A 27,344-nucleotide genomic window follows, 5' to 3' on the forward strand; every position below is an offset into this window, starting at 1 on the left:
CTTAATCAATAATTCTATGAAAAAATCCTGTTTAAATGGGGGGAAATAAAGAACAGAATCTCAAATCAGATCTGACTGGCACAGGAGTAGATTGCCCATCCTCCTGTGGAGTAACTGGTGAATTCAAACCAATTGCCTTCAGGATTGCAGTGCAGCTTCTTGCCTCTAGGCCACCAGAGCTCCCTTACAGAGTTCAAAATTCTAATGGAATCTAGATTTCTGGAATCATGGATGAGCCTCTGAAACCACTGCCCTTGTTGTTGTTGTTTTTGTTGCTGTTGTCGTTAGGTGTCATCTAGTTGAGTACGAAGACTCACAGCCACCCTCTGGACAACAGATCTGAACCTGGTCCTATCCTGTGCCATCGTCACATCCTGACACTCTAGAGCCCATTGAAGCAGTCACGCACCAATCCACCTGGTCGAGGGTCTTCCTCTCCTTTGCCGAGCTTCCACCCTTCCAAGTATCATGTCCTTCTCCAAGGAATAGCCACTGGAAGGTCAGCTATAAGTCCATACTGACTCTAAAGTAATGAGCTGAATTTCAAATAAAGTGGCCAGTAATGCCAGGAATTATGGATTCCTTAGAATTATCCACCATGTAAGAACTAAAGGGCAGCATTTGCCCAAGGACAGGGTAGGAGAGAAGGATTAATGGAAATGAGGACTCCAGGGAGAACGCTGAGCATGTGATTACATAGTGGCCATTGTTAGTAATGCCATAAAACAAAACGTGTATGAATAGTGAATGGAAAACCAATTTGCCTTGTACTTTGAGCATTGTGCTCTTGTAAGAACTCTCCAGGATGTCAAACCAGTTCATTTACATTTGACCTCCTGCTGAGAATTTATATTTCTACCCTACATCACAGAATCAGAACCCATTTAACAAATCTCTTGGGCAATTCTTGTGTACTGACTCCATGTGTAAATTACCAACCACCATAGCCCTGGTACATGATCATTTATAATACATATCGACATCATGCTTGGGAGGGTGGAGGGACAGCACAGGAGAAAGACCCTCGATGAGAGGAATTGATTCTGTGACTGGGGTAATGGGGTAGGTGTATTGGAGAAAATTGGCAAGAGATAGAGCAGGGTTTAGGGGTGTTGTACATAGAGTCGCTGAGTCACAAGTGACTTTACAGCACATAACAACAACAACAACAATCATATAATTAAATCATTTCTGAGAAAGCATCAGGTATATAATAGCTGACTCATAAATGGCACAGTTATTACTATCAAGCACAAATTTGGTTTATAAAGAAACTGAGTGGATTGTATTGTGAATGGAATCTGTCTCAAGCAATGCTGTGCTTGGTCGGGGTAGAGCAAGTCGAGATGTGAGTTCTGGGAGGGCATGACTTCTTGCTGCCATGGGTAGATACATGGATGCCCCAAGGCACCCACTGCAAGGCGGTTCACTGTCACATAACAAGGCCAGGGTCACGGTGAGTGCCAGGTAAGGAAGGGCCAGCCTGTTCAGTCTCTCTTCTGCTACACTACTGTGAGTCCCTTTCATTTTCCTCGACTTCTTCATATGTCAACTTAGGTATTTGAAAGGCAGTCAAAGCCAAAGTGATTGACAAAGTACAAATACAAGCCGTTTATCCTCCAAGAAGGGCCCCTGTCTTTCCAACCCAGAGCACCAAAGGGGAGAGTGGCCAGTGAGCCCTCTGAGAAGGCTCGATCCCTCTGAGTAGATAAACTAGTCTGAGGGGAGTGAAGAGGACAAACCAATCGCCAGCCGGACAATCATCAAGTGTAACAACCCCGCACCCAGACTGTCTGCATTGCGAATGATTAACCTCTTTAACTCAACTTCAGGATAGGCATTGCAGGGGAGGGGAAGGGTCAGAAGTCTCCATCATGTGAAAAAAACAAAATCAACAAAGAACCTACCCTCCCAGCATCTGAGGCCTCTCATTTAGTATTCCTAATAATAAATCTCCTAGTAAATTACTCCTCTTAATAGTAAATCTCCTAAACCCGACCTGAAACGAACGTCTAATGATTCATTGTAGAATTTCATTCTAGGGGAAATAGGAGATACAGCACTGCTGGCCTGCCTGCAGGGGAACTAGATCAGGCAACAAAACAAAACAACCCGAAACATTCATTCATTTGCTGGCACTTTTTGGCAAGCTGTATCACACTGTCTAAACATTTCTACACAGAAAAAATCACCACCTGAAAAAAAGAACAAATTTAAATAAATCGGAGTGGGTGAAGATGTGTAGGGAAATGTGAAGCACAGAGAAACAGTTGGCTTCAAAACGGGTGTGGAGCTGTTGTCAAGAGTGTGAGCTGCACAGCACCAGCGACTGAGCTTGGGCCCTACTCTGTCACCCTCACGGTGGGTCACTTTATCTTTCTAAATCTCAGATTTCTTCTTTATAAAATAATCACAAAAGATCAAAAGTCACACTTGTTCCAAGCATTACCTGGAGTGATGCTGGTAAAGCACCCCCCCACCCCCCCGGGGTTGGAGGGCTTGAAGGAGAGTGGATGTGTAAATGGTCTCTGGCGATGAACAAGAGTCACAACTTCACTGGTGAAGTTTCTAGTATCCCTTAGTTATGTTAGCTGACCACATCTCCTCAATCATCAGGTAAAAGCCTCCTCAACTGTGCCTGCGTCTTTAACAGTGCCATTTCATCTAGAGAACAACTCTACTCCTGGAAATCAGACACAATATATAAGATCTTAAGACTAATGGGTCTACAGGAATAAATTTAGCATTTAAAAAAAATTACAAGCTTGCCTGCTGAAAAGAAAAAGTACAACAAGAAAAAATAAACACACAGGCAGCCTGCGTTCATGGATCAGAAGACTTAGTATTGTTAAGATCCCACAAGACCCGCAGATTCACAATCCTAACAAAATCCTAACCAGCTTCTTGGCAGAAATTAACAGGTTGATCCTAAAATGCACCTGGAAATGCCAGACTTCAGAATATCTAACCAATCCTGAGAAAGAATATAATTGGAAACTCACATGTCTCAATTTCAAAATTTATTTCATATCTACAGAAATCAAGATATCGTGGCATTGAAATTCAGAAAAACATACATATGAATGGAACAGAATTGAGAGTCCAGAAATAAATCACACGTTTATGATCAGAAGAGTCTTTGTAACAAATGATGCTGAGACAACTAGATACTCACATGCAAAGGGAAAAGTTAATCCTGTTATGGATTGACTTGTAAATCCTCCCCTCCAAATAAAAACAAACACAAAACAAAAAACTTGTTGCAAATCCTCATCTCTAAATTTATGGTTATAATGCCATTTGGGAAAGGACTGTCTTTGTCATGCTAACGAGACATAGTTAGTGTAGGCTGTACATTTAGTCAATCTCTTTTGAGATAAAGAGATTAAACAATCAAGTAGAAAGAAAGTTGGGGTAAAATTGATGCCAGACTCCACAGAATTCTCCCGTGAACCAGGAAGCAGCAGCTGAACAGACAAGCAGCTTACAGAGCTAACAGAGAGAGCCTTGCTTTTGAACCAGAACTCTGCACTTCACCTTCTAGTGAGTAAGACTTCAAACCCACCGAGCTTCCTATGCTACTTCCTGGCAATAAAATATTATTTGTCCATAAAAAAGATATTAAATATTAGCACAAGTTAAAGTATGGATGAATCTTGAAAGCAGTATGCTAATAAAAGAAGCTATCACAAATGCCACATATTATATGATTCCACTTATATGATGTGTCCAGAACAGGTAAATGTATAAAGATTTTGGTAGCTGCCAAAGTGCTGGAGGAAGGAGGCCAAGGGAATGACACCTAATGAGTCTGAGACTTCTTTGTAAAGCCATGAAAATGTTCTGGAATTAGTGGTGATAAAGTGCTACTTGGAGCTCTTGGTAACCTAGTAGTAAGGAGTTGTGCTGCCAACTCACAGGTATGTAGTTTGAATCCACAAACCACTCTGTGAGAGAAAACTGGGCAATCTCCTCCCATGTATGCACAGCTTTTGCAAATCTGCTTGAGTGTCAGCTAGAAGTCTGTTCTAACTTGACAGCACACACCAACAACAACATAGTGATGGTGGCAAGAGCTCAGACACAGTTTATACATTTAAGATGACAGTGAAAGTTGCCTACGTAAGATCCTTTCACCTGATTGCTCAGACAGTTGCCCAAGTTTAGGAAGGTAGGAAGTTGTCATTTAACTTGATTAAAACTGTGAAACTATTATTCCGGGAGCTAAGGCTTTGGGACCAAGTCATCCTGACTTTTTTTTCTTTAAAAGAATTCTTCTAGAGATCAGAGCTATAAAAATGAATAAAAAGAGAGGAAAAAAACAACAAACACCCAACCCAAACAAATCTGAGAAAAATGCTTGAAGAATGCATCATCAGCAAAGAAATCTGATAACTGTCTGCCGTGAATGTCAAACCCAGTATGCCCGACAGCCATCACAGGAAGAGACTTCATGGGGCAAAGGAACTTATCAGATCTCTGGACAATTCCCTGCTGTACATTTCCCTCATTTTTTTCCTTACCTACTCCCTTTGGCCACCCCATTTAAAGGTCTGGTTTGATTCCAAGATGTCAGAAAATGATCTGTAAGGCATCTCAGCTGTTCCTGGTGATCTCTGATCCCCAGTGTCTGAGTAAGAGATTCAATCCTTGTCTCTACTCAGTTGACTTATTGTGACAGAAAAAGAATGTAGTCATTTTCTGGTTACAGAGTTGGAGACTTTGCTGGAATAATACTGGGAATCTTCCTGGTGAAAAATCCTTCCAGCTGCATGGACACCATGAGCAGGGAGGGAAGACTTAGAAACTCTTAAGCAGGGATGCCAAGCAATTTTTGCTGTTTTTTATTTTGACCTCCAGAGACTTCCATCACTTTCACTCTGATTGAATCACCAGTGCTTTCTGGTCTGGTTTTGAGTGCTTTACTTTTCTGGTTCAGGTAAATCAGCCGTAAGGCTGTATGATCAAGTGCTTTCCTGATTTGGGTAGATGTGCTTAAGGTTATCTCCTGTTTGTTGAATGTCACAGCACTTTCTGTCATCTTATAGGCATACCAGGCTGTATGAGTCTGGCTTGAAGTGATTCTTCTGATTAGGGTAAATCACTGTGAGGATGCCTGTTTTTGTGTGAGTACTGGTTTTCTGGTAACTTTTCAAAACTCCATCTAGTCAAGAATGGGGGAAGAAGCCCCCATTCCTGGACAAAGCCTTTGGTTAGTTTGATGATTTTCTGTAGAGTTCTGTCTGCTTAAGAATGAAGAGAGATGCTCCCATTTCTAACAAAGCCCTTTATATCAGTCTGGTGATTGACTGATTGATTGACTATATGTTAATGTTTTATTAATACAGCTTAATCTGATTTTTTAAAAATCAGACTATTAAGCATATTTAAGAATTAGTAAATTCAGAAAAATATTTCTTATATCTTCTACCAAAGAGGAATATTTACTTCATGTGGTCTTAATTAGCATATAATATCAGAAGTTTTCTCTGGAAATTAGATTTTAGGTCCACAGTTCCTCAAAATATGACAATGATACATCTTCTGAAAGAGTTTACAAAATGATGCGGTGGATTGCTAAGGACATTCCATTTAAGGTTTAGCTGCTGAGAAGATAATAAAGTCCTTGGGAAAATAAACCTTCAGGATAAAGTAAAAGACCTTTACTCCAGTTCTTTCAAGCTACTTCGTCAACACCAGCAGTGAAACCTGACACACCACTTGAGGAAACTTAGAAAAGTCTCTGTACCGGAGAAAGCACACATGTAACTCTCCCTGGGGGCTTCTGGTCACTGTGCCCTGAGGCAGTGAGCTCCTGCAGGGGCTGGGCTACGTGGGAGGAGCCCGCCACAACTCCTGGATTCTCCAGGTCAGGAACAAGGTTTACCAGTTGCTGCAGCTATGACTTTTCTAAGTTTGAAAATTATCTCAATCAGTTCATATCTCCCATTTGGAGCTTGGCACAGGGGAGGCTTTGAGAAGAATGATATCCCCAGCTGTGCATGGTTGGACAGCATCGTGTGCAAAGTCAGTCTTCTGTTTATTGTAATACTTCAATAGACAGGGATCCAGAACCAACCTAATCACTGTCACTTTGCTGTGGCTTTCATCACCTCTCACCGAAGATCCTGAAGACTCTCAGCTTGCCTTTGTCCAGCCACCCAGTCTGATAACTGTCTGGTTAAGAATGGAGGAAGAAGCCTCCATTCATGAGCAAAGCCCGTCAGACTAGAGTCTACGTGTTCAGTCAACCTATGCTTATTCCTCTGTGAGAAAGAAGAAAGTTGCATTTTATTGAATATTGTTTAACTAATGTATAACCTTGATTCAAGTGAATGGTAACCATTAAACAACTCTTTGAATTATTTTACTATTTCACAATTTAAAATGTTTTGTTAAATATCTGGAATGTAAAATAGAGTCCTGTACATATGACCCTTTATATCTATCCATAACTAGGCAACATGAACTGTAGAAAGGGGCCCGTAGCCCCATTGTCCAGTCTTCCTCCCTGATGAGTTACCCTCAGAGCACGGCCAATGAGGGAACAACAGCAATGGCTAATCCTCACTGTGACTCATATGTACGTATTGTAAATGCCACCACACCCCAATGATCTCACACATGTTGTGGTGGTGGCTTTGGACTCGTCCTCTCATTCTCATTGTGACACCAGCCATCTCCTCTCTAGGGAACCACAGAGACATCTTAGCAGCACAGGAGGTGTTCTTCACAATGATATTCACACCCCACTTAACCACTAACTTCCCAGATTTCAGCTACCTGGCTCTCCTCACTTCATTCTAGACACACTCACAGGATTGCAAGAGAAAGCTCAGATTCTTTAGTTCCATCTGAGGCAACATCCTTTCTTAGCATGGTCTTAAGAGAGGCTGTTTCTTGGAGAGGGATATCGTGCTTGGAAAGGTGAAGAAGAGGAAGATTCCCACCAGGTGGCCTGACACAGTGACGACAACAACAGGCTTAAGTGTAGCAGAGATTGTGAGATGGCACAGGATAGGGACAAGGTTCCGATCTGTTGTTCATAGAGTCACTATCATTTATACTCGGCTCAATGGCACCTAACAACAACATCTGCCTCTGAAAACCCACAGAAGGGTCAACTGTGAGTCTGTTCCAACTCAAAGGTACACACAAGCAACAACATCAATCTGAATTTCAGACAGCGATGGATAATTTCTCGTGTAAGTATATCACAAATATTGCATTATCAATTGTTTATCTGAAACCCAAAATAACCCGTGATTTTGATTGTTAAATCTGGTAGCCCTGCATACTGTCCTCCGTGTTTGTTCTGAAATGCACTATGTCCAAAACACACTGTGACGCAGAGCATGCTGCATTTGTTTCCTCCTTCACTTGACCTTCTCTTCTCCAGATGCTCATGTGTTCCATTTCAAACTTTAAGTCTTTGAACACACTGACCTCATCACAGGACCCCCTCGACCAGGCCCCCTGTGCATAAGAGCAACTTCCCCTTAACTTTTTCAGCACACACTACCAGCAGACACACTACATAGTTAACTGACAACTTTGCCCTCAGCGTATGGAAACCCATATAGGCAGGACTTCTTTCCTTCTCTACTCCATTCCCAGAGCTAAAGAGAGGACCTGTCACAGAGTAAGAAATAAGTTAATGTTTATTGAATGAATACCAAGTGTTGTGCATGGGTACTTAATTTAATTTTCAAAACAGCCTTATGAAATATCAACTGGCACTAGCTGTGTTTCATAGGTACAAGATCAAGTAAAAGGCAAAGAGGCTCACAGCAGCCAGAGGTGGGGCTGGGCCCAGACAGTGCCAGACCCCTGACTCTATGCTTTGACTCATGTCAGGGCCAACTAAGAGTTAAGGAAGCAGGGTTCCCATTCCACTGTCATTCCAATTATCCTGGGTTAGACTAAGGAGGAAGCCCATGTCTGGGAGCCTGTGTGCGCGTCATACACTTTAATCCTGTAATTTAATAACACTACTTGTTTTTGTTTACATAATTATTGTTCAACATAAAGAAGTGTTGCAAGTAACCACTTGAATCTCCATGTAATAGAGAAGTCTGTGGGGGTGTTTATACTCACTTTTATTTCTTCTTGAACGTCAGGATTGTAGAAATTCAAATCTGGTTGCTCTTTCAGAAACTGATGAAAATAACACTGCTTTCGTACTTCATCAAAGTGCCAACTGGAATTCCCATATACACTTACCTAGCAAACAAAGAAACAGCCCATCAGTCAGTATTATTCACATGATGACAGTGTCCACTAAGAAATAATGATTACCCCTGACTTTGTGCAGACAGGAGCTTATAACCTGTGCATTTTCCTTCTAAGAAGAACACTAGGCTAAATTGACTCTGTGAGGTGGCATGCCCTGGCCAAATACCCACAGGGTGGGTAGACAGATATATACAATAGATCTTGTTTCTAAGAATCACAATAGCAAAAACAATGTTCTCAGATTCAGAACACAGTCAACTGAAGGGTCACCTATTTCTAACATGTCTTCTTCACATTTCTATGTAGTGATAGACTCCTGTTTCTGAAGAAAAGTGGTCAATTTGAGAGAAAAAAATGGTCTTGGAATTTGAATGCACAATGTGAATAATTTAACTTTATCCTTGATTGTTATAAGAATTAACTCTAAAACTCTACTTGTCCTCAATAATTTAAAAAAAATCTCAATCTCTCTCTCTTTCTCTCCCTCTCTCTCTCTCTCTCTCTCTCTCTCTCTCTCACACACACACACACACACACACACACACACACACACACACACTGCAGCTAAGTCAATGTCTGACTCATAGCAACCACCTGTCGAGCTTCCTAAGGTCAGGTCTTCACAGGTGGAGACTGCCTATCTCTCTTCATGGAGTGGCTAGTCGGTGGGCTTGACCCACCAACCTTTTGGTTAGAAAAATACCACCAGAGATGCTTGGTACTCATGACACTAAAAAACTAACCCAAACCTGTAAGGTAAGGCCTGAGGTTCTCCTCTGACGTGCTCCAGCCTCTTGAGGTGCGTCTTCTAGAAATGGTTACATCACTGTTCCAGGCCCCAACTTTTCTGGCTGTCCTCCTCCTACATCTCTGGTGACCACTCCTCAGTCTCCTCTGTAGTTCCTTACATGTGAGTGGTCCTTGGGACCCCAACTTAGGTCTTTTGTTTATTTCATGCCAAAGAAAGTGTCTGGGCAATATTTTAAAGCTGGAGGATTTTCTAGAAATCTGGTTTTGTCTACCATACCACCCTGAATGAGTCTGATCTCTTCTGATCTCGGATGATAAACCTGGTCGGACCTGGTTACTGCTTGGATTGGAGAAATCTTGTTTTCTTTTCCCGATTGAAGATAACAACTGACTGAAGATAAGTAGTAAGTGCTGCCTAGGAAGGAAGCACTCTCACCAGTCCAACACTTGCCCTGTGTGCACAAACCTAGGATAAGATATTTGCAATATAGATCTAGATATAAACAACCATCAAAGGATCAGTATCCAGAACACAAAATGAACTCCACCAAACACTTTCAGGTAAAAATGATTCAGAAGGAAACTAAGGAGAGAAACCATAAACAACACACGTTTCAGAGCAATGAAAGCACAAAATACATTAATACGAAAAGATGCTCAATACCACGTGTAACTGGACAAATGTAAAATCATTCTCAGTGTGATGCTGTAGTATATTTACTTAAATGACAAAATGGGAATAGAGGGAATTAGTGAGAATATGATTTTTATACTGCTGGAGAGGTGCAATCACCTTGGAAATCAATTTGGCATTATCTTGTGGAGCAAGACACACAGGATCCTATAGACCTGGCTACTTCATACCTCGTTATTTGCCTTAAAAAGTCTTTGCATGTGTACACCAGGAATTGACAGAATTGTTATATTAGTAGAGAGCTGTTAACATCTCAATGTCCACCAACTGAAAAGCCGATAAATAAACCACGGAGCATTCACACATTAGAATACTACACAACAGTGACAATGTCTGATGTACAGTATAAGAAACAAGGAGTGAAAAAAGGTTATTGCAGAAGGCAATACATGTGTATGACACTCCTCAGATAAAGTACACAACATGAGCAGCTACATAATATCTTTTTCCAAATATGAATAGCATATATAGTATAAATGGAACCAAAAGAAAAGGCTTTATCTGAGAATAAAATTCAAGGTAGTGGAGCAGGTCTGGTGAAGGTCATGGGAGGTGTACATAGATAGTTTTAACAGTGTCAAAAGCTCAAATGCTTAATTTAGGGGTGAGCCCACTGCTGTCCATGAAGAATGCAAAAGTTCATTACAAAGGCTGAAGAAGAAAATAAGAGCAAGATGGATGTCAGATGAGACTCTGAATATTGCATTAGAGTGCTGAGCAGCCAAAGCTAAAGGAAGAAATCAAGAAATCAAAGAGCTGAACAGAAAATCTCAAAAGGCAGCTCAGGACGACAAAGCAAGATACTATAATGAAATGTGCAGAGGTGGAGTCAGAAAATCAAAAGGGCCAAACTCGCTCAGTGTTTCCTAAGCTGAAGGAGCTGAAAAACAAATTCAAGCCAAGGGTGGCAATACTTAAGGATAGTTTGGGTAGAATGTTAAATGATCCAGGAAGTATCAAAAGAAGATGGAAAGAGTACACAGAGTCACTGTATCAGAAGGAATTGGCTGACACAGGAATTTCATGAAATAACATATGAACAAGAGCCTATGATGATGAAGGAGGAAGTTCAAGTTGCTCTAAAGAAATTGGCTAAAAACAAGGCTCCAGGAGTTGATAGCATACCAATTGATTTATTTCAACAAACAGTTGCTGCCCTGGATGTGCTAAGTTGTGCCAGAAAATCTGGAGGACAGCCAGCTGGCCAACTGACTGGAAGAGATCGATGTTTGTTCCCATTCCTAAGAAAGGTGACCCAACAGAGTGTGGAAATTATCGAACGATATCATTGATATCACATGCAAGCAAGATTCTGCTGAAAATTATCCAAAAACGTTTGAAACAATATGTCAACAGAGAACTGCCAGATGTGCAGGCTGGATTTAGAAGAGCTCATGGTACTAGGGATATTATAGCTAATGTAAGATGGATCTTGGCAAAAAGCAAAGAATACCAGAAGAATGTCTACCTGTGCTTCATTGACTATGCAAAGGCTTTTAACTGTGCTGATCACAACAAGCTATGGCTGACTCTGAGAAGAATGGGAATCCCAGAACATTTGATTGTGCTAATGCGAAACCTATACTTGAACCAAGAGGCAGTCGTCAGAACAGAGCAGGGGGACACTGGATGGTTCAAAATCAGGAAGGGGGTCTGTCAGGGATGTATTTTGTCCCCATACCTTTTCAATGTGTATGCAGAACAGATCATCTGAGATGCTGGGCTGTACGAGGAGGAATGTGGCATCAGGATTGGTGGAAGAATCATCAACAACCTGCGTTATGCGGATGACACAACCCTGCTTGCTGAAACTGAGGAGGACCTGAAGCACTTGCTGCAGAAAGTCAAGGACTGCAGTCTTCAATATGGACTGAAACTCAATATCAAGAAAACAAAGATTCTCCCCACTGGGCCAATTGGCAGCATCAGTATGGATGGTGAAGAGATTGAGATAGTTAACAGTTTTAGTTTACTTTGTTCCACAGTCAACACTCTTGATAACAGCAGCCAAGAAATCAGGAGACAAATTGCATTGGGAAAGTCAGCTTGAGGGACCTCTCAAGAGTACTGAAGAGCAATGATGTCAGGCTGGAGACTAAGGTGCACCTGATCCAGGCTATGGTCTGCAATTACGTGCTATGCAGTGGAGAGTTGGACAGTGAATAGGGATGATAGAAAGAGAATTGATGCCTTTGAACTGTGGTGCTGGAGAAGAGTGTTGAATATACCATGGACTTCTATGAGAACAAACAAGTTTGTCCTGGAGAGGGTGAAGCCAGAATGCTCCTTGGAGTCCAGGATTCTGAAGCTTTGTTGGACATACTTTGGGCATGTTGCAAAGAGGGACAGGTCCTTGGAGAGGGAAATCATGTTTGGGAGAGTGGAGGGACGGCGCAGGAGAGGAAGACCCTCGATGAGATGGATCAATTCTGTGAGTGGAGTGGTGGCAATGAATGTGTTTGAGATGGCTAGGTTGGCACAGGATAGAATAGCGTTTAGGGCTCTTGTATATAGGTTCTCTATGAGTCGCAAGCAACTCGATGGCACATAACAACAACAACAACAAGAAGAAGGAGTCTACATTATACCAAGTGGGAAGTGAAGGAAATGGGGAAGGAGAGGCTAATGAAGACCAGAGGCTGGTTTTGATTTTCCAGAAAGCAGACTTCTAAATGACAGGAGAAGCTTGGGCATTTTATTTTTATTTCTTTGGAAAAATGTTTTCTTTCCTATACTGCTGTCAGGGACCTCTCTAAAGTGCTAAGAAATAATGACGTCAGTCTAAGGTGCGTCTGTTCCAGGCTACGGTCTTCACAATTGCTTGCTATGGATCAGAGAACTGGACAAGGACTAAGAATGGCAGAAGAATCAACGCTTTTGAGTGTGGTGCTGCAGAAAAGTATTGAACATATCATGGACCACCAAAAAAACAAACAGGTCTGAATTGGAAAGGGTAAAACCAAGTTTCTCCTTGGAGACTAGAAACAAAAAGATTTTTTTTAAGCTAGGAATTTAAAGCTCCATCTTTGGGCATGTTGCCAAGAGGGACCAGTCCTTGAAGAAGGACATCATGCTTGGAATGGTGGACAGATAGAGCAGAAGAGACCCTGGATGAGAGAGATTGCTACAGTAACTGGGGTATTGGAGGTGTGTCAGAGACAGTGAGACTGGCTCAGGACAGGGCAAGTTCAGAGCTATTGTACATATGGTCACTGTTAGTGGGTGACTTAATGGCACATACAACAACAGTATGTTTTTCCCTCAAAAAAATTTATAAATAACCAGTCTAGTCTCTTATGACATAGAGCTCAGGGGGCCTAGTCCACAGGGAGTTGAACTGCTAAACCAAAAGCTTCACAGCCCTGGCAGTTTTCCTCCCCCAGCAGCTCCACGGGAGAAAGATGTGTAATGTCTACCCTTTTGAGTCAGAGTCTTGGAAACCCAGTGGAGGGGCACCGACAAGTCAGTTCTTTCTCGATGGCAACTGAGTTTGAACTGTTTATGATATGCCCATTTCTGCATCCTAAGTCAGCCAAGTTAATACTTACCCAGTTGTTGGGTGGGGTGGTCACACCATTGACGTGGGAACAATCATGCCAGACATAATAATCAGTATACTTTCCCGTACGGTTCCGACTTAATTGAAACCAAGCATGCTTATCACTGGTGTGGTTTGGTATGAAGTCGATTATTAATTTTAGGCCTTATGAATGAGAACATTGCAGATGTTAGAAATATATTAGACCGACAATCAAAAATAAAGAAAAGCTGTGTTTTATATAATTACTTGGATAAAATTCCCCCCCACCCCCAACTAGTCCACCAGCTTCAATGAGCACAGGTTCACCGGTCTGGGTCCAGCACTAGTTGAGGGGAGAAATCATTTTCTTAACTCCCACTCCCCACCCTGTGCTGCCCACTTTCCTTTTAATTTACCTTTATCATGTATAGCTGCAACTAGATTCTCAAAATCTTTCATTGTTCCAAAAATGGGATCAATTTCTCGAAAATCCACAACACCTTGTCGAAAATCTTTAAGGGATGATTTATACAGTGAAGTAATCCAAACTGTTTTTATGTTTAAATTTGTAATATAGTCCAGTTTCTCTTGAATACCTGAAGAAAAAAGCCAAGGTCACAAAAAACCCCTAGAGTTTTTGGCTTGTTTTTAATGTAACTGAAAAATTTTAAAGAAAACAGATTTCTCTATGGTGGTATTTATATTGAAGCCCGGAATATTTGGAAAAGTGTTCAAACTGAATAAAATTCAAATAGCAAGTTCTATCTCCACAACTAATAACAAAATAATCTTCAAGCAACCTCATCAACAAATGATGCTGACAAAACTGGACTTCCACCTGTAGAAAGCTGAAGCAGGATCCACATCTCACACCACACACAAAATCAACTCAGTTCTGGCAGTAAATCAAAGACCTGGGAGTAAAGCCCCAAACCATAAAGTTCATAAGAGACAAACTGGATCAAGCTTAGAAGCCCTAGTGTGCAGTACTAAGAGAATGCCAAAAACAGCCATAAATGCACATTCTGAAGAGGATAAAATTGATGAATAGGACCTTCTAAAGATTAAATCCCTGTGAGCATCAAAACCATTTTCTAGCAAGATGAAAAGAAAACCTACCAACTAGAACAAGCATTTGGTAACACCATCTCAGACAAGAGTTTCATAACAAAAGGTTACAGAATACTCCTGGGCCGCCACAAGAAAAAGACTGATAACCCGATTACAAAATGGGCAAAAGACATGGAAAGAATTTTCACAGAAGAAGATATTCAAATGGCCAACAGACATATGAAGAAATGCTCAAAATCACTGGCGATAAGAGATATACCAATCAAAACCATAATGAGATACCATCTCACTCCAGTAAAAGTGGCAAAGTTTAACAGGAAAGCAAGTAATAAATGTTGGAGAGGATGTGTGGTGAGATAGGAACTCTTATGTATCATTGGTGGGATTGTGAAATGGTGCAATCATTCTGGAAGGCAGTTTGGTGTTTTCTCAAAAAAGCTGAACATAGAAATTCCATATGACCCAGCTATTTCACTGCTTGGAATTACCCTGAGAAAAAGAGAACTGAGGGACAAATGAAGATTTGTACATCAATGTTCATAGCAGCATTATTCACCATTGCAAGAACATGGAAACAGTCCAGATGTCCAACCACAATCGAATGAATTGAAAGATAATGGTACATATTCACACATATGTACACACTATGCAGCATGTAGGAGCAATGATTTTGTAATTATTAGCTAACTTGGGAGGGACTGGAGAGCATTATGCTAAGTGAACTAATGCGGTCCCGCAAGGACAAATATTGTATAAAATTATTATTGTAGAATGAATATGAGGATCTAAGGGGGGAGAGTGGAAGCAGAAGGATGAGGATGGGTGGAGGGGGTATTAAACATGGGGGTGTACAATTTGACGGGAGGGTGAGGGAAATTGGAAAAAATCTGGTAAGAAAAACAATGTATTCAAATTTTGTAATAAACTAACATAATAAAAAGAATAAGAATAAAAACCAAAACAAAATAGTTTTCAAGGAAAGACCTTTGATCTTTAACATTGGTTGAACAAATTAAAAGCAAATGAACAACCCTGTTACCATAAATCCATTCCGACTCATAGCAAATGTGTAGCAGACCAGAAGAAAGAAACAAGATTAGAATTTGGAAGCAAGGCTATAATCGTTAACTGCCATGTGGAGCAGCTGGTGGCTGCAAACTGCTATCATGTAATTTAACACTTAATCACTGTGCTGACATGGCTCCTTATTAATATAGATAGTTAACATATAAAATATGTCAGTAAATTATTTATATTTTATATTTAAAAGCAAGACTATAATAGTTTGTGGTGGGGGTGGTTGTTATGTGCCGTCAAGTAAACTTCGACTTAGCAATCTAAAGAACAATAGTTCTAGGAAGCACTGGTGGCATAGTGGCAAGAAGCTGCACTGCAATCCCAAAAGCATACAGTTCGAATCCACCAGATGCTCCACTGGAGAAGGAGGGGCAATCTCCTTTGCAAATTCCATGGCACACAACAAGAAAAAAAGCACAGTAGCTCTGAACTCTGCTCTATACCAAGCCAATCTCACTGTGTCACCAGCACATCTGCCCCCACTACCACAGTCATTGTGCCAATTCATCTCATCCAGGGTCTTCTTTTCCTGCACTGACCCTCTACCCTTTATAGCATGATGTTCTTCTCCAAGGACTGGTACCTCCTGGAAGCATGTCCAAAATATGTGAGATGGAATTTTAAAAATCCTTGCATCCAAAGAGTGACTTGGTTTCACACTCTCCAGGACAGATCTGTTTATTCCCATCGCAGTCCATGGTATTGCTCAATGCTCTTTCCAGCACCACAACTCAAAGGCATCAAGTCTTTTTCTGTCACCCTTACTTATTGTCCTACTATCTAATACAAAGCAAGTAAATGAAAGACCGTGACCTGGATTAAGCTCACCTTGGTCTCCAGACTGACATCATTACTCTTTAGCATTTTGGAGAGATCCCTGTCAGCACACTTTCCCAATGCAACTCGTCTCTTGTTTTTTCCCCGACTGTTGGTACCAGGTGTGTTGATTGCGTAACAGAGCAAGAAGAAATTGTTAACTATTGGGGAATGTTGGGGAGGGAGGGAGGGCCTCTGGCCAGGACAGATTGCCTAACTCCAGATAAGGGCAAGCCTCCCAATGGCCTTTAATAAAAGGTACAGAAAGCTCTCCTGTGTTTGGCCATACTGGCTTGAGGAAGCTTGCCACCTGGGAAGATGACTGCTACATCTATTGAGCTGGGAGTAGTCTGCACGAGGCTGAGGTTCTCTCCAACCCGCATGTGCCACATCTGCAAGCCCACCCTATCCTGTCTTCCTGTTTACTTGCTGGTATTTAAGTGTGCTGCAACCCCCAATAAAGTTGAGCTGGATTGACTCTCTGGATAGCTCCCAGAATGGTGTGTCTCTGTTGTGCTTACCCTCATCAGGGTGTTGCTGTTCATAGCCAGCAAAGGGACAGTGACAGTTAACAATCTCAATAGTATGATTAATTTACTCTACATATGACTTTTGAGCTGGTCCAGGTGCTGGACTAAATGGCAAGGGTTAAGAAGAATCACACTCAATTTTTGCTCGCAACAAGCACAGGACAGGGTCTACACTGTACAACAGCCACCACCCACATGTAGATACTGAGCTCTTGAGATGTAATTGGTGTGAGATGCAATGGACTATAATGTAAAACACACAGAGGATTTTTGAATGTCAAGTGCAAAAGAAAACAGCCTGATAGCACAGTGGCTAAGTGCCAAGCTGCCAACCTGAAAGACTGGTGATTTGAACCTGCCGGCTGCTCTGTGGGAGAAAAACGTGACAATAGGCTTCCATAAAGACTGCAGCCTGGAAATCCTATGGAGCAATTTTACTCTTATCTTGTAGGTTTGCTGTGAGCCAAAAATGCAACAACTCTGTACAATGAGAAGCCCCTGGCTGGAGGAAACACTCAATCACTCAATTCATTTAACTGCTAACAGAAAGGTTGATGGTTCAAGTCTACCCAGAGGTACCCTGGGAGAAAGACCTGCTGATTGCTTTGAAAAAAAATTAGTCACTGAATGTGCTCACTTCAGCAGCACATATACTAAAATTGAAACAATACAGAGAAGCTTAGCATGGTCCCTGTGCAAGGATGACATGAAGAGGGGGGAAAAAAGAAAAGGAAAAGTATCAGTCACTGAAAACCCCATACAATACAGTTCTGCCCCAACACATAGTCATCTATGGCCAACTCAACAGCATCAGGTTCCGTAATAGGGGGAAAAGAAAGTTATCCCTTTTCTTAATATTTTATGTTAGTTACTCATAGCAATGAAATTTTTTTTGAAAATTTTTTTATATATTTAAAAAATGGTTTCAAAAATGTACATTTTTTTATTTGAGTGGGTATTTATAAGAAAATTAGCTTTTCATTCACCAATTAAGTCAGATTTATTGATCCTTCTGTCCCCTTCATTCCCTTATGCACATCCTGTACCAATTGGTTAGATGCATCACTCATATCTTTCTTTTACACTACACTTTTTTCTCTTTAAGAGGTTTTTCTCCTTCTCCTAACATGTTGCCTTATCCTGAGAGGTACTTAAAATCCCAAGTATTCCCTCCCTTTTTTTATTCATTGTTGCATATTATCTCTCTCTCCCTCTCTTCTCCCTCCCCAGTCCACCCTCTATATGCCCCTACTTCCAGACTGTTCTCATACATATAATGCATAATCATATATTCCTTTCAGATAGTTCTTCCCTCTCTGTTCTAATGCAGTGTTCATTATATATCCATTCTTTCCCCATTCGTTCACCAACGCCCTATGCCCGTCATATTTTATAACAGTGGTGTTATGCAGTATTTCTCCTTTTGTGACTGACTGAGATATTTTACTTAGCATAATGTCCTCAAGGCTCCCTCATGTTATGTAATGTTTCACTATGTCATTGTTTTTCAGTGCTGCATAGTATTCCATTGTGTGGATATACCATAGTTTCTCTATCCATTCATTTGTTGCTGGACTCTTGGGTTCCTTCCATGTCCTTGCTATTGTGAATAATGCAGCAATAAACATGAGTTTCTGCAGAACAGATTATCTGGGAGGCTGGGCTCTATGAGGAGAAATGTGGCATCAGGATTGGAGGAAAACTCATCAACAATCTGTGTTATGCAGATGACACAACCTTGCTTGCTGAAACTGAGGAGGACATGAAGCACTTGCTGCAGAAGGTCAATGAATGCAGCCTTCAATATGGATTGAGGCTCAATATCAAGAAAACAAAGATTCTCACTACTGGGCCAATTGGCAGCATCATGAAGGATGGTGAAGAGACTGAGACTGTTAACAGCTTTAGTTTGCTTGGCTCCACAGTCAACACTCTTGGCACCAGAAACCAGGAAATCAAAAGACATATTGTAATGGGAAAGTCTGCTGTTAGAGACCTCTCCAAAGACTGAAGAGCAATGATGTCACTCTGGCGACTAAGGTGCACCTGATATAGTCCATGATCTTTGCAATGACTTGCTATGCATCAGAGAGCTTGATAATGACTAGGGATGACAGCTGTGGTGTTGGAGAAGAGAATTAAATATACCATGGACTGCTAAGAAAATGAACAGGTTTGTCCTGGAGAGGGTGAAGCTGGGTTGTTCCTTGGAGACAAGGATTCTGAAGCTTCATCTGACATACTTTGGACATGTTGCAAGGAGGGACCGGTCCTTGGAGAGAGACGTCATGCTTTGAAGGGTAGAGGGACAGCGTAGGAAAGGAAGATCCTCTATGAGGTGGATTGACTTAGTGACTGGGTTAATGTGGATAGGTGTGTTGGGAGACAGTACGACTGGCATAGGATAGAGCAGGGTTTAGGGCTGTTGTACATAGGGTCCCTATCAGTAGCAGGCAACTCAACAGCACATGACAACAGCAACATTCCTTCTTCACTGTTTCCAACTTTTGCATTCCAGTCACTAATTGTCGTTAATACATCTTGATTGCATGTTTGTTCAATTTCAGAATCCAAGATTTGGTAAAAATTCCCAGTTTCTTCCTCTTTGACTCTAGATGTAGGAGTGTGTATTTGAATAATAGTCATGTTAACAGGTCTTCCTTGTATGTGTATGGATATTATCCTATCACTCAATATTTTATTTCAGGATAGAACTTGAAATCGACTCTTTGACTATGAATGTAACACCATTCTTCTGTTTTTCATTCACGGCATAGTAGACCATATGATTATCTGATTCAAAGTGACCAAAGTTGGTCCATCTCATCTCACTAATGCCTAGTATGTCGATGATCATGTGTTCAGTTTGATTTTTAACAATTTCTGGTTTTTCAGCATTTTAAACTGTGCACTTCCATGTTCCAATTGTCATTGTTTTTCCTCATTTCAACAGACTTACAACCTGGGCTCTACCACTACACGACCATATCCACATTCCTCTAATATTCATAGGGTTTTAAAAGGCCTGTTATTTAAGAATTGGATGGCCAATCCGGATCCCTTGTCTGTCTACTAAACTAGTCCACCACGGGTAACCCTTATGTCATTTGACACACCAGTGGCACAGCGTTCAGTATCACACACAGCAACCTACAAGTTATCTTAGTACAGCAAATTGACAGATAAGTGCATTACCACTTAGAACACTGTTCTCCCCAAACACAACAAACTGCCAGTTTAGTTTGTTACTCTAATAACAAATTAATCTTCACACCAGGCCATTTGTTCATGTGTGTGTTTGCCATCTTAATGTCTTCTCTGAGAAATGACTATTCAGATCCTGTGACCAATTTGTGATTGGGTTGTTTACTTACCTATTTCTGGTTGAGGTGTATTCCTAATTTCTTCTCTCCCATTCTTTTCAGAATTACTATCCATTCACCTGTTCCAATGCTGGGTTCCTCATCTATCAATTCTCTTTCTATTCCTCCCACTTTCTTCCACTCTCACTACTCTGTAATCCTCTTAATCCTGTAACAGTGGTTTTAGTGTTTCTTGAGATTTTCATTGTTTTTCAGTGCTGCGTAATACTCCATTGTGTGGATATACCATTGTTTCTCCATTATTTGTTGATGGACCCTTGGACTGCTTCCATCTCCTTGCTATTGTGAAAATACTGCAATAAACATGGGCGTGCATACATCTATTTGTATCCTGTCTGTTTACTTTGAGACAGATTTCTAGCAGTGGAATAGCTGACCAAACATTATGTCTATTTTCAGTCTTCTAAGGAAGCACCATACTTATTTCTATAGTGATTGTTCCATTTTATCCTCCCCCCAGCAACACATAAGGGTTCTAATCCTGGATAAATCCTGTTGTTGTTGTTGTTGTTATGTGCCATTGATCGCTTGCGACTCATAGCGACCCCATGTACAGAGCCCTAAACGCCGTTCTATCCTGTGCCAACCTCGCGGTCTCAGACACACTCATTTCCACCACTCCATTCACAGAATCGATCCATCACATTGAGGGCCTCGGTGAGCATTTACTATTTGTTGGCTTATTGAACTTTTTTTTTTTTTTGCATCTCTCTAATAGCTCCAGCATTTCTTCATATATCTGTTGACTATCTGAATATTCTCTTCGATGAAGAGTCTTTTCATATCTTCTACCTTTTTTTGCAATTGGGTTATTTGCCTTTTTTCCTGTCGCAACTGAGTTGTTTACCTACTTTTTATTGAGGTTCTTGGATATTCTATAGATTTTGGAAATGAGCCCCCTGTCAGATATGTCATTCCAAGTCCAGTTTTTTCCACTTTGTGGGTTTCCTTTTTACTGTGTTGGAGAGGTATTCTGATGCACACAGGATGTGATTTTTAGGTTGTCCCATTCATCTATTTTATCCTCTCCTGATTGTGGAGTCTTAGTTATGGTTGAAAGTTTGTTCATGCCATAGATTAGGGCTTATAAATTTGTTCCTTCCCCCCCCCCACTAATCATCTTTGTAGTTATTATCCTAGGTCTACATTGAGTTGGTTTGTGTGTATGGTGTAAATTATGAATCTTGGTTTGTTTTCTACAGATGTCTGGTTTTTCCAACACTTGTCAAAGAGGCTATCGTTTCTCCACTTAATGGATTCTGTCTGTTTATAAAAAGTCAGTTGAACATAGGTGAATGAGTTGATTTTTCGGTTCTCAACATTATTCCACTGGTCTACGTGTCTATCACAGTACCAGCACGATGTTGTTTTAATTACTACTACTGCATAGTAGTTTCTGAGATCCAGAGTAAGTGATGCCTCATACTTTGTCTTTTTCTTTCTTTTTTTTTTTAAGCAGAGTTTTGTTTATTTGGAGTCTCTTCCAAATAAAATTGGAAATTGCCTTTTCCATGTTCCATTTCTTTGGTGACAGTTTATTTTATATTTTGTTGTTGTTGTGTGCCATCAAGTCAGATCCAGCTGGCATAGGAGGAGACTGTCCATCCTTCTCCAGTGGAGCATCTGGTGGACTTGAACTACACACCTTCAGGACTGCAGTGCAGCTCCTTGCTACTAGGCCACCAGAGCTCCAATGTTTCCTCTCTTTGAAAAATAGTATCAGTATCCATATTAGCATTGTGTTGGATCCATATATTGCTTTTTCATCACAATTGTCACTTTCACAATAGTGAGTCTTCCCATACACAAACAGCTTGAAGCACTTGCTGCAGAAGATCGAAGGCTGTAGCCTTCAATATGGATTGCATGTCAGTGTCAAGAAAACAATTCTCACCACTGGACTGATAGACAACATCATGATAGATAGAGAAAAGACCATAACTGCCAGAGACTTCATCTTACTTGGATCCACAATCAATACACCTGGTACTAGAAGTCAGGACATCAGGAGATGTATTACACTGAGAAAGTCTGTAACCAAGGACCTCTCCAAATTAATGAGCTACAACGATGCTAGTTTTAGGACTAAGGTGTGCCTGATCCAGACCATAGCCTTTTCAATCACTTATTATGCTATTGAGAGCTGAACAATGAGGATGACAGGAGAAAAAAAAAATGATGCATTTAAACGGTGGTGTTGGAGAAGAGTACTAAATATTCCCTGGACTGCTAAAAGAATAAACAGATATTTCTTGGAGAATGTGCAACCAGAATGCTTCTTAGAGGCAAAGATGATAAAGCTTCATCTCATCTACTTTGGACATGTTGTTGGACAGGCTATTCCTTAAAAAGGGATATCATGCTTGGGAAGGTGGAGGGACAGTGAAAGAGAGGAAGACCTTCAGCCAGGTGGACTGACACAATGACTACAGGAATGTGCTTGAGTGTGTCAGAGATTGTGAGGATAGCAGAGGACAGGAAGAGTTCAGATCTGTTCTTTATAGGGCTGTTGTGAGTCATACTTGATTCAATGGCCTCTCACAAGAATAAAAATACATGAAAAGGGTATAGTCTTCCATTTATCAAGGTCTTTGTTTTGTTTCTTATTATAGTGTTTTGTAGGTTTCTTTATAAAGATTGTTTAGTGTCTCTAGTTATGTTTATCCCTAAGTATGCGGTTGTCTATTGCAATTGATATTGCTTTTCTTACTTCCTGTTTGCTGCCCTGGATGTGCTCACCAAGTTGTGCCAAGAAATCTGGAGAACAACCACCTGGTCAACTGACTGGAATAGATCATATTTGTTCCCATTCCAAAGAAAGGTGACCAACAGAGTATGGAAATTATCTAACAATATCATTAATATCACATGGAAGTAAGGTTCTGCTGAAAATTATCCAAAAATGATGTAAACAGCACATCAACAGAGAATTTCCAGAAGTGCAGACTGGGTTAAGAAGGGGTCATGGTACTAGGGATATTGTAGCTAATGTTAGATGGATCGTGGCTGAAAGCAGAGAATACCAGAGGAATGTCTATCTGTGTTCCATTGACTATGCAAAGGCATTTGACTGTGTGGATTACAACAGACTGGATAACTCTGAGAAAAATGGGAATTCCAGAACACTTGATCATGCTTATGCAAAATCTATACTTGGATCAGGAGGCAGTGGTTGGAACAGAGCAAGGAAATATTGCATGGTTCAAATTTGGAAAGGGTATATGCCAGGGATGTGTCCTATCTCCATACCTTTTCAATCTATATGCAGAAAAGATCATCCGGGACTCTGGGCTCTATGAGGAGAAATGTGGCATCAGGGTTGGAGGAAGACTCATGGACAACCTGCATTATGCAGATGACACAAACCTGCTTGCTAAAACTGAGGAGGACCCGAAGCTTGCTGCAGAGAGTCAAGAACTGCAGCCTTAAATATGGATTGAAGCTCAACATCAAGAAAACAAAGATTCTTACCACTGAGATGATTGGCAGCATCATGATAGATGGTGAAGAGACTGAGATTGTTGACAGCTTTACAATCACACTCTTGGTACCAGCACTTGGCTTCACAATCAACCCTCTTGGTACCAGCAACCAGGAAATTAAAAGATGAATTGCATTGGGAAAGTCTGTTGTTAGAGACCTCTCCAAAGTACTGAAGAGCAATAATGTCAGTTGGAGACTAACATGTGCCTGATACAGGCCATAGTCTTTGCAATTACTTGCTATGCATCAGAGAGCTTTACAATGACTAGGGACGATAGAAAGAGAACTGATGCTTTTGAGCTATGGTGTTGGAGAATAATATTGAATACACCATGAACTGCTAGGAGAATGAACAAGCTCATCCTAGAGAGGGTCAAACCATGCTGTTCCTTGGAGGCAAGGATTCTGAAACTTCATCTGACATACTTTGGACGTATTACAAGGCGTGACCAGTCCTTGGAGAGGGACGTCATACTTGGAAGTATGGAGGGACAGCACAAGAGAGGAAGACCTTCGATGAGATGGAATGATTCAGTGACCGGGGTAATGGGGGTAGATGTGCCAGAGACAACGAGATTGGCACAGGATAGAGCAGGGTTTAGGGCTGTTGTACATGTAGTCGCTATGAATTGCAGGTGACTCGACAGCTCATAACAACAACATGTGATCTTGGTTGCTATAGAGAAATCCAACTGATTTTTTTGTATGTTGATCTTGTGTCATGACATTTTGCTGAATTGTTCTACTGGATACAGTAGTCTTTCTTGCTAGGTTTTTGGGGTTTTCTATGTATATTGTAATTTCTATATGTTGTTGTAGTAGTTATGTGCTATTACATGTGACTCATAGTGACCATATGAACAACAGATATGAACACTGTCCTATCCTGTGCCATTCTCCTCATCTCTGACATACTAGAGCCCATTGTTGTCATCTCTGTGTCAATTCATCTCATCAGGGTCTTTGTTTTGCTGACCCTCCACATTTTCAAGCATAATGCTCCTTTCTTAGAAATGTTATTGTTGTGTACCACAGAGTCAGAACCGACCCATAGCTGACCTCCCAACAAGTTTTCAGAAGCTGTTAATTGTATGGGAGGAGACTGCTCAGCCTTCTCCTGTAGAGAGGCAGGTGGATTTGAATTGCTTGCTTTTAGGATTGCAGCACAGGTTCTTACCACTAGGCCACCAGCGCTCCCTCCTAAACAACATGCCCAAAATATGTGAGAAGAAGATTCACTGTCCTTGCCTTCAAGGAGCATTCTGGTTTCACTTTCTTTAAGACCTATTTGTTCTCTTGGGAGCCCATGGAGTATTCAGTACTCTTCTTCAACATTACAACTCAAAGACATAGATTCTTCTGTCATCCTTATTTATTGCCCAACTCTTGGATGCAGAGCAAGTGATTGAAAAGACCATGGCTGCAACAATGAATGACTAGAAACCCTAAGTCTCTGTAATCTTTCCTTAAAATGAATTAAAAAAAAAAAAAGACTATGACCTGAATCAGGCACACCTTAGTCTTGAAACAGACATCATTGCTCTTTACTACTTTGGATAGGTCCCTGACAGAAGACTTTCCCATTGCAACAAACCTTTTTATTTATTTTTTTAAAAATCTTTTGATTTCTTGACTACTGGTGGCAAGGGTGTTGACTGTCAGTCCTAATAAGACAAAGCTGTTGACAATTTCAATCTTTCTTCCATCATGATGTTGCTTATTGGCCCAGTGGTGAGGATTTCTGTCTTCTTGATGTTGAGATTTATTGCCTGCTTCCTAGCAAAATTTCAGGTTTTTTGTTATTGGTGCTAGGAGGTTATAAGTTGGAACTGATTTATAGCTGATTCTCCAGAGAGTTTTCTGATTCAAACCACATACATTCGGGTTGGCAATACAGCCTGGCAATACTGCCTGGGTTTTTTAGACCTGTGAATTAACTTTATTACCATCAGATGCAACATCACTTAAATACTTATATGTGTACAAGTTAAGTTAAAAATATAAGTCAAAAAGACAAGTAGATATAATTTTACCTAGATTCTAAAGTGTACTTTGGTTTTTGGGTTTTTTTTAATTGGTCAACCAGAAATGGATGATCAGACCTTACGTGTACTGCAAAATTTCACTCATGAAAATATCTTTGCTTGAATGATAAATTATAAGCACACTCCCCAAGTAACTAACCAGGAAATTACTAAGCTTAACTTTAAAAAAAATCTTATTCTAATTTTCAACAATATGGGTCTGTTATTTGAAATGATCTTTGATTCCCTTAAAGATCAGCTCATTGCTGCATCTTTCTTCCCTCTTCTTCAATCATATGACCTAACCTTTGAAGAAACACTGGGTGAGTTCCTTCTGGAAAGCACTACTGAATATAAGGCAGCACCATGTGAGGCCCACCTCCAGAGGGCTCTGGAATGACCATGAGTTGCAGCCTGACTGGAAGCAGCTAAAGAGAAAATAAGCAAATCCAGCCTTCGCCCCTTAACACATCATTTTCTCCCCTAAAATATTTCCACTTGGTTAATTCATAAATTCCCAGCTTGTCATGCTAGTCCCATGGCTGAGAGTGTAACCCTAAACTGTCACTCTAAGACACTTTAGCTACAAAGTACAAAGATAGTGGAAACCAATTGGAGGAGGAGGTCTGTGCCACATGAAAAGTCAGCACTGATTAGTGGACAAGTCTATGTTCTTCGAGGGCAGTAAACCAAACACTTCTGGTTCAAAGGCCTCCAGCAAACAGCCTCCATTACCGGGAAGAGCAGCTGAGTATTTATTAAAATATCATTAACAAGGAGAAACCTGACCTGATTAGTCATGGAGGAATGTGCTTATTGCACATTCCCGCAGGAATTGAGGTTCAGGGAACCAGGGGTCATAAACCACCCTCCCTGAGTCCTCCCTCCCTGTGCACAGGTCCAGGCACGCACCTTTCAGATCTCCGTTCCCGTCCTGGTCACTGTCCCTGAAAGACCGTGGGTAGATCTGGTACATGGACCCCGCCTGCCACCAGTCCAGGCACTTTGGTGAGAGGGCGATGATGGCGATGGTGATGCTGATGAGCACCAGCACGCAGACCACGGTGAGCCAGAAGAAGATCTCCCGCGGCAGCCGGTAGCGGGCCTGGCTGGAGAACTGCAGCAGCACTTCCTTGGGCATCCCCGCATAGGGCTGCGCGCCCTTGAAGTCGTGCGCTTCCAGGCCGGGGATGGCCACGGGGCTGGCTTGTGGACTGTCCTCCCGGCTGCCTCCATCGGGCACTCTCTCCACAATGTCTTCGTTTTGGACAAACCCGTTGTTTGTCCGGCATCCCTTCGCACTCATTCGGAGGGAGTCTCTCTTGTCTTGGCCCTCAACTTTGCTTCACGCCTCCCTTGTCCCTCCGAGTGCTCCCAGAGGCAGCAAAGTTGGAGAAGTGGCTTGCTGAACCGCTTGGTAGTGCAATTAGCTTTGCGTATAAATAAACCCGGATGGACTTTGCTCAGCCAAGGAAGAAAGGATAAAGGTGAAGGAGCTTTAAAAAAACCAAAACTCTAGCGAAGTGTAAGGAAAAGAAACAAACGCTAGATTTCGCAAGAGCAAAGGAAATTTGCTTTGTTCTTCCTACAAATCCAAAGTTCTGACGGTCAGGAACTGCAACACTGCTGAGGCTCTTTTTGTTTTATCTTAGTTCCACTCTAGATGCCTTCAGTCTCTTTTCCTCTTTTCTGGATAGGAAGTGGCTGGCTGTACTTGGGAGCACTTCTAGAAAGTTGATGTAGTGTGTGGGGTGGGGGGAT

General features: G+C 41.3%; 1 protein-coding gene across 1 annotated transcript in view; it reads right to left on the minus strand.

The window, feature by feature from the left end:
- The window catches only part of SLC3A1 (solute carrier family 3 (amino acid transporter heavy chain), member 1), a 69,217-nt gene that overhangs the window by 40,983 nt on the left and 890 nt on the right, over positions 1–27,344 (minus strand). The window contains exons 2-5 of the mRNA XM_006882375.1: positions 26,496–26,926; positions 13,616–13,795; positions 13,228–13,382; positions 8,098–8,223 (exon numbers count right to left, since the gene is read on the minus strand). Of these exons, the coding sequence (XP_006882437.1) occupies positions 8,098–8,223; positions 13,228–13,382; positions 13,616–13,795; positions 26,496–26,926 (892 nt within the window). The remainder of the gene's footprint in view (positions 1–8,097; positions 8,224–13,227; positions 13,383–13,615; positions 13,796–26,495; positions 26,927–27,344) is intronic.

Source organism: Elephantulus edwardii, unplaced genomic scaffold, assembly GCF_000299155.1.
Source record: "Elephantulus edwardii isolate Elephantulus edwardi_28Jun2011 unplaced genomic scaffold, EleEdw1.0 scaffold00019, whole genome shotgun sequence".
NCBI classification, from domain to species: Eukaryota; Metazoa; Chordata; class Mammalia; order Macroscelidea; family Macroscelididae; genus Elephantulus; species Elephantulus edwardii.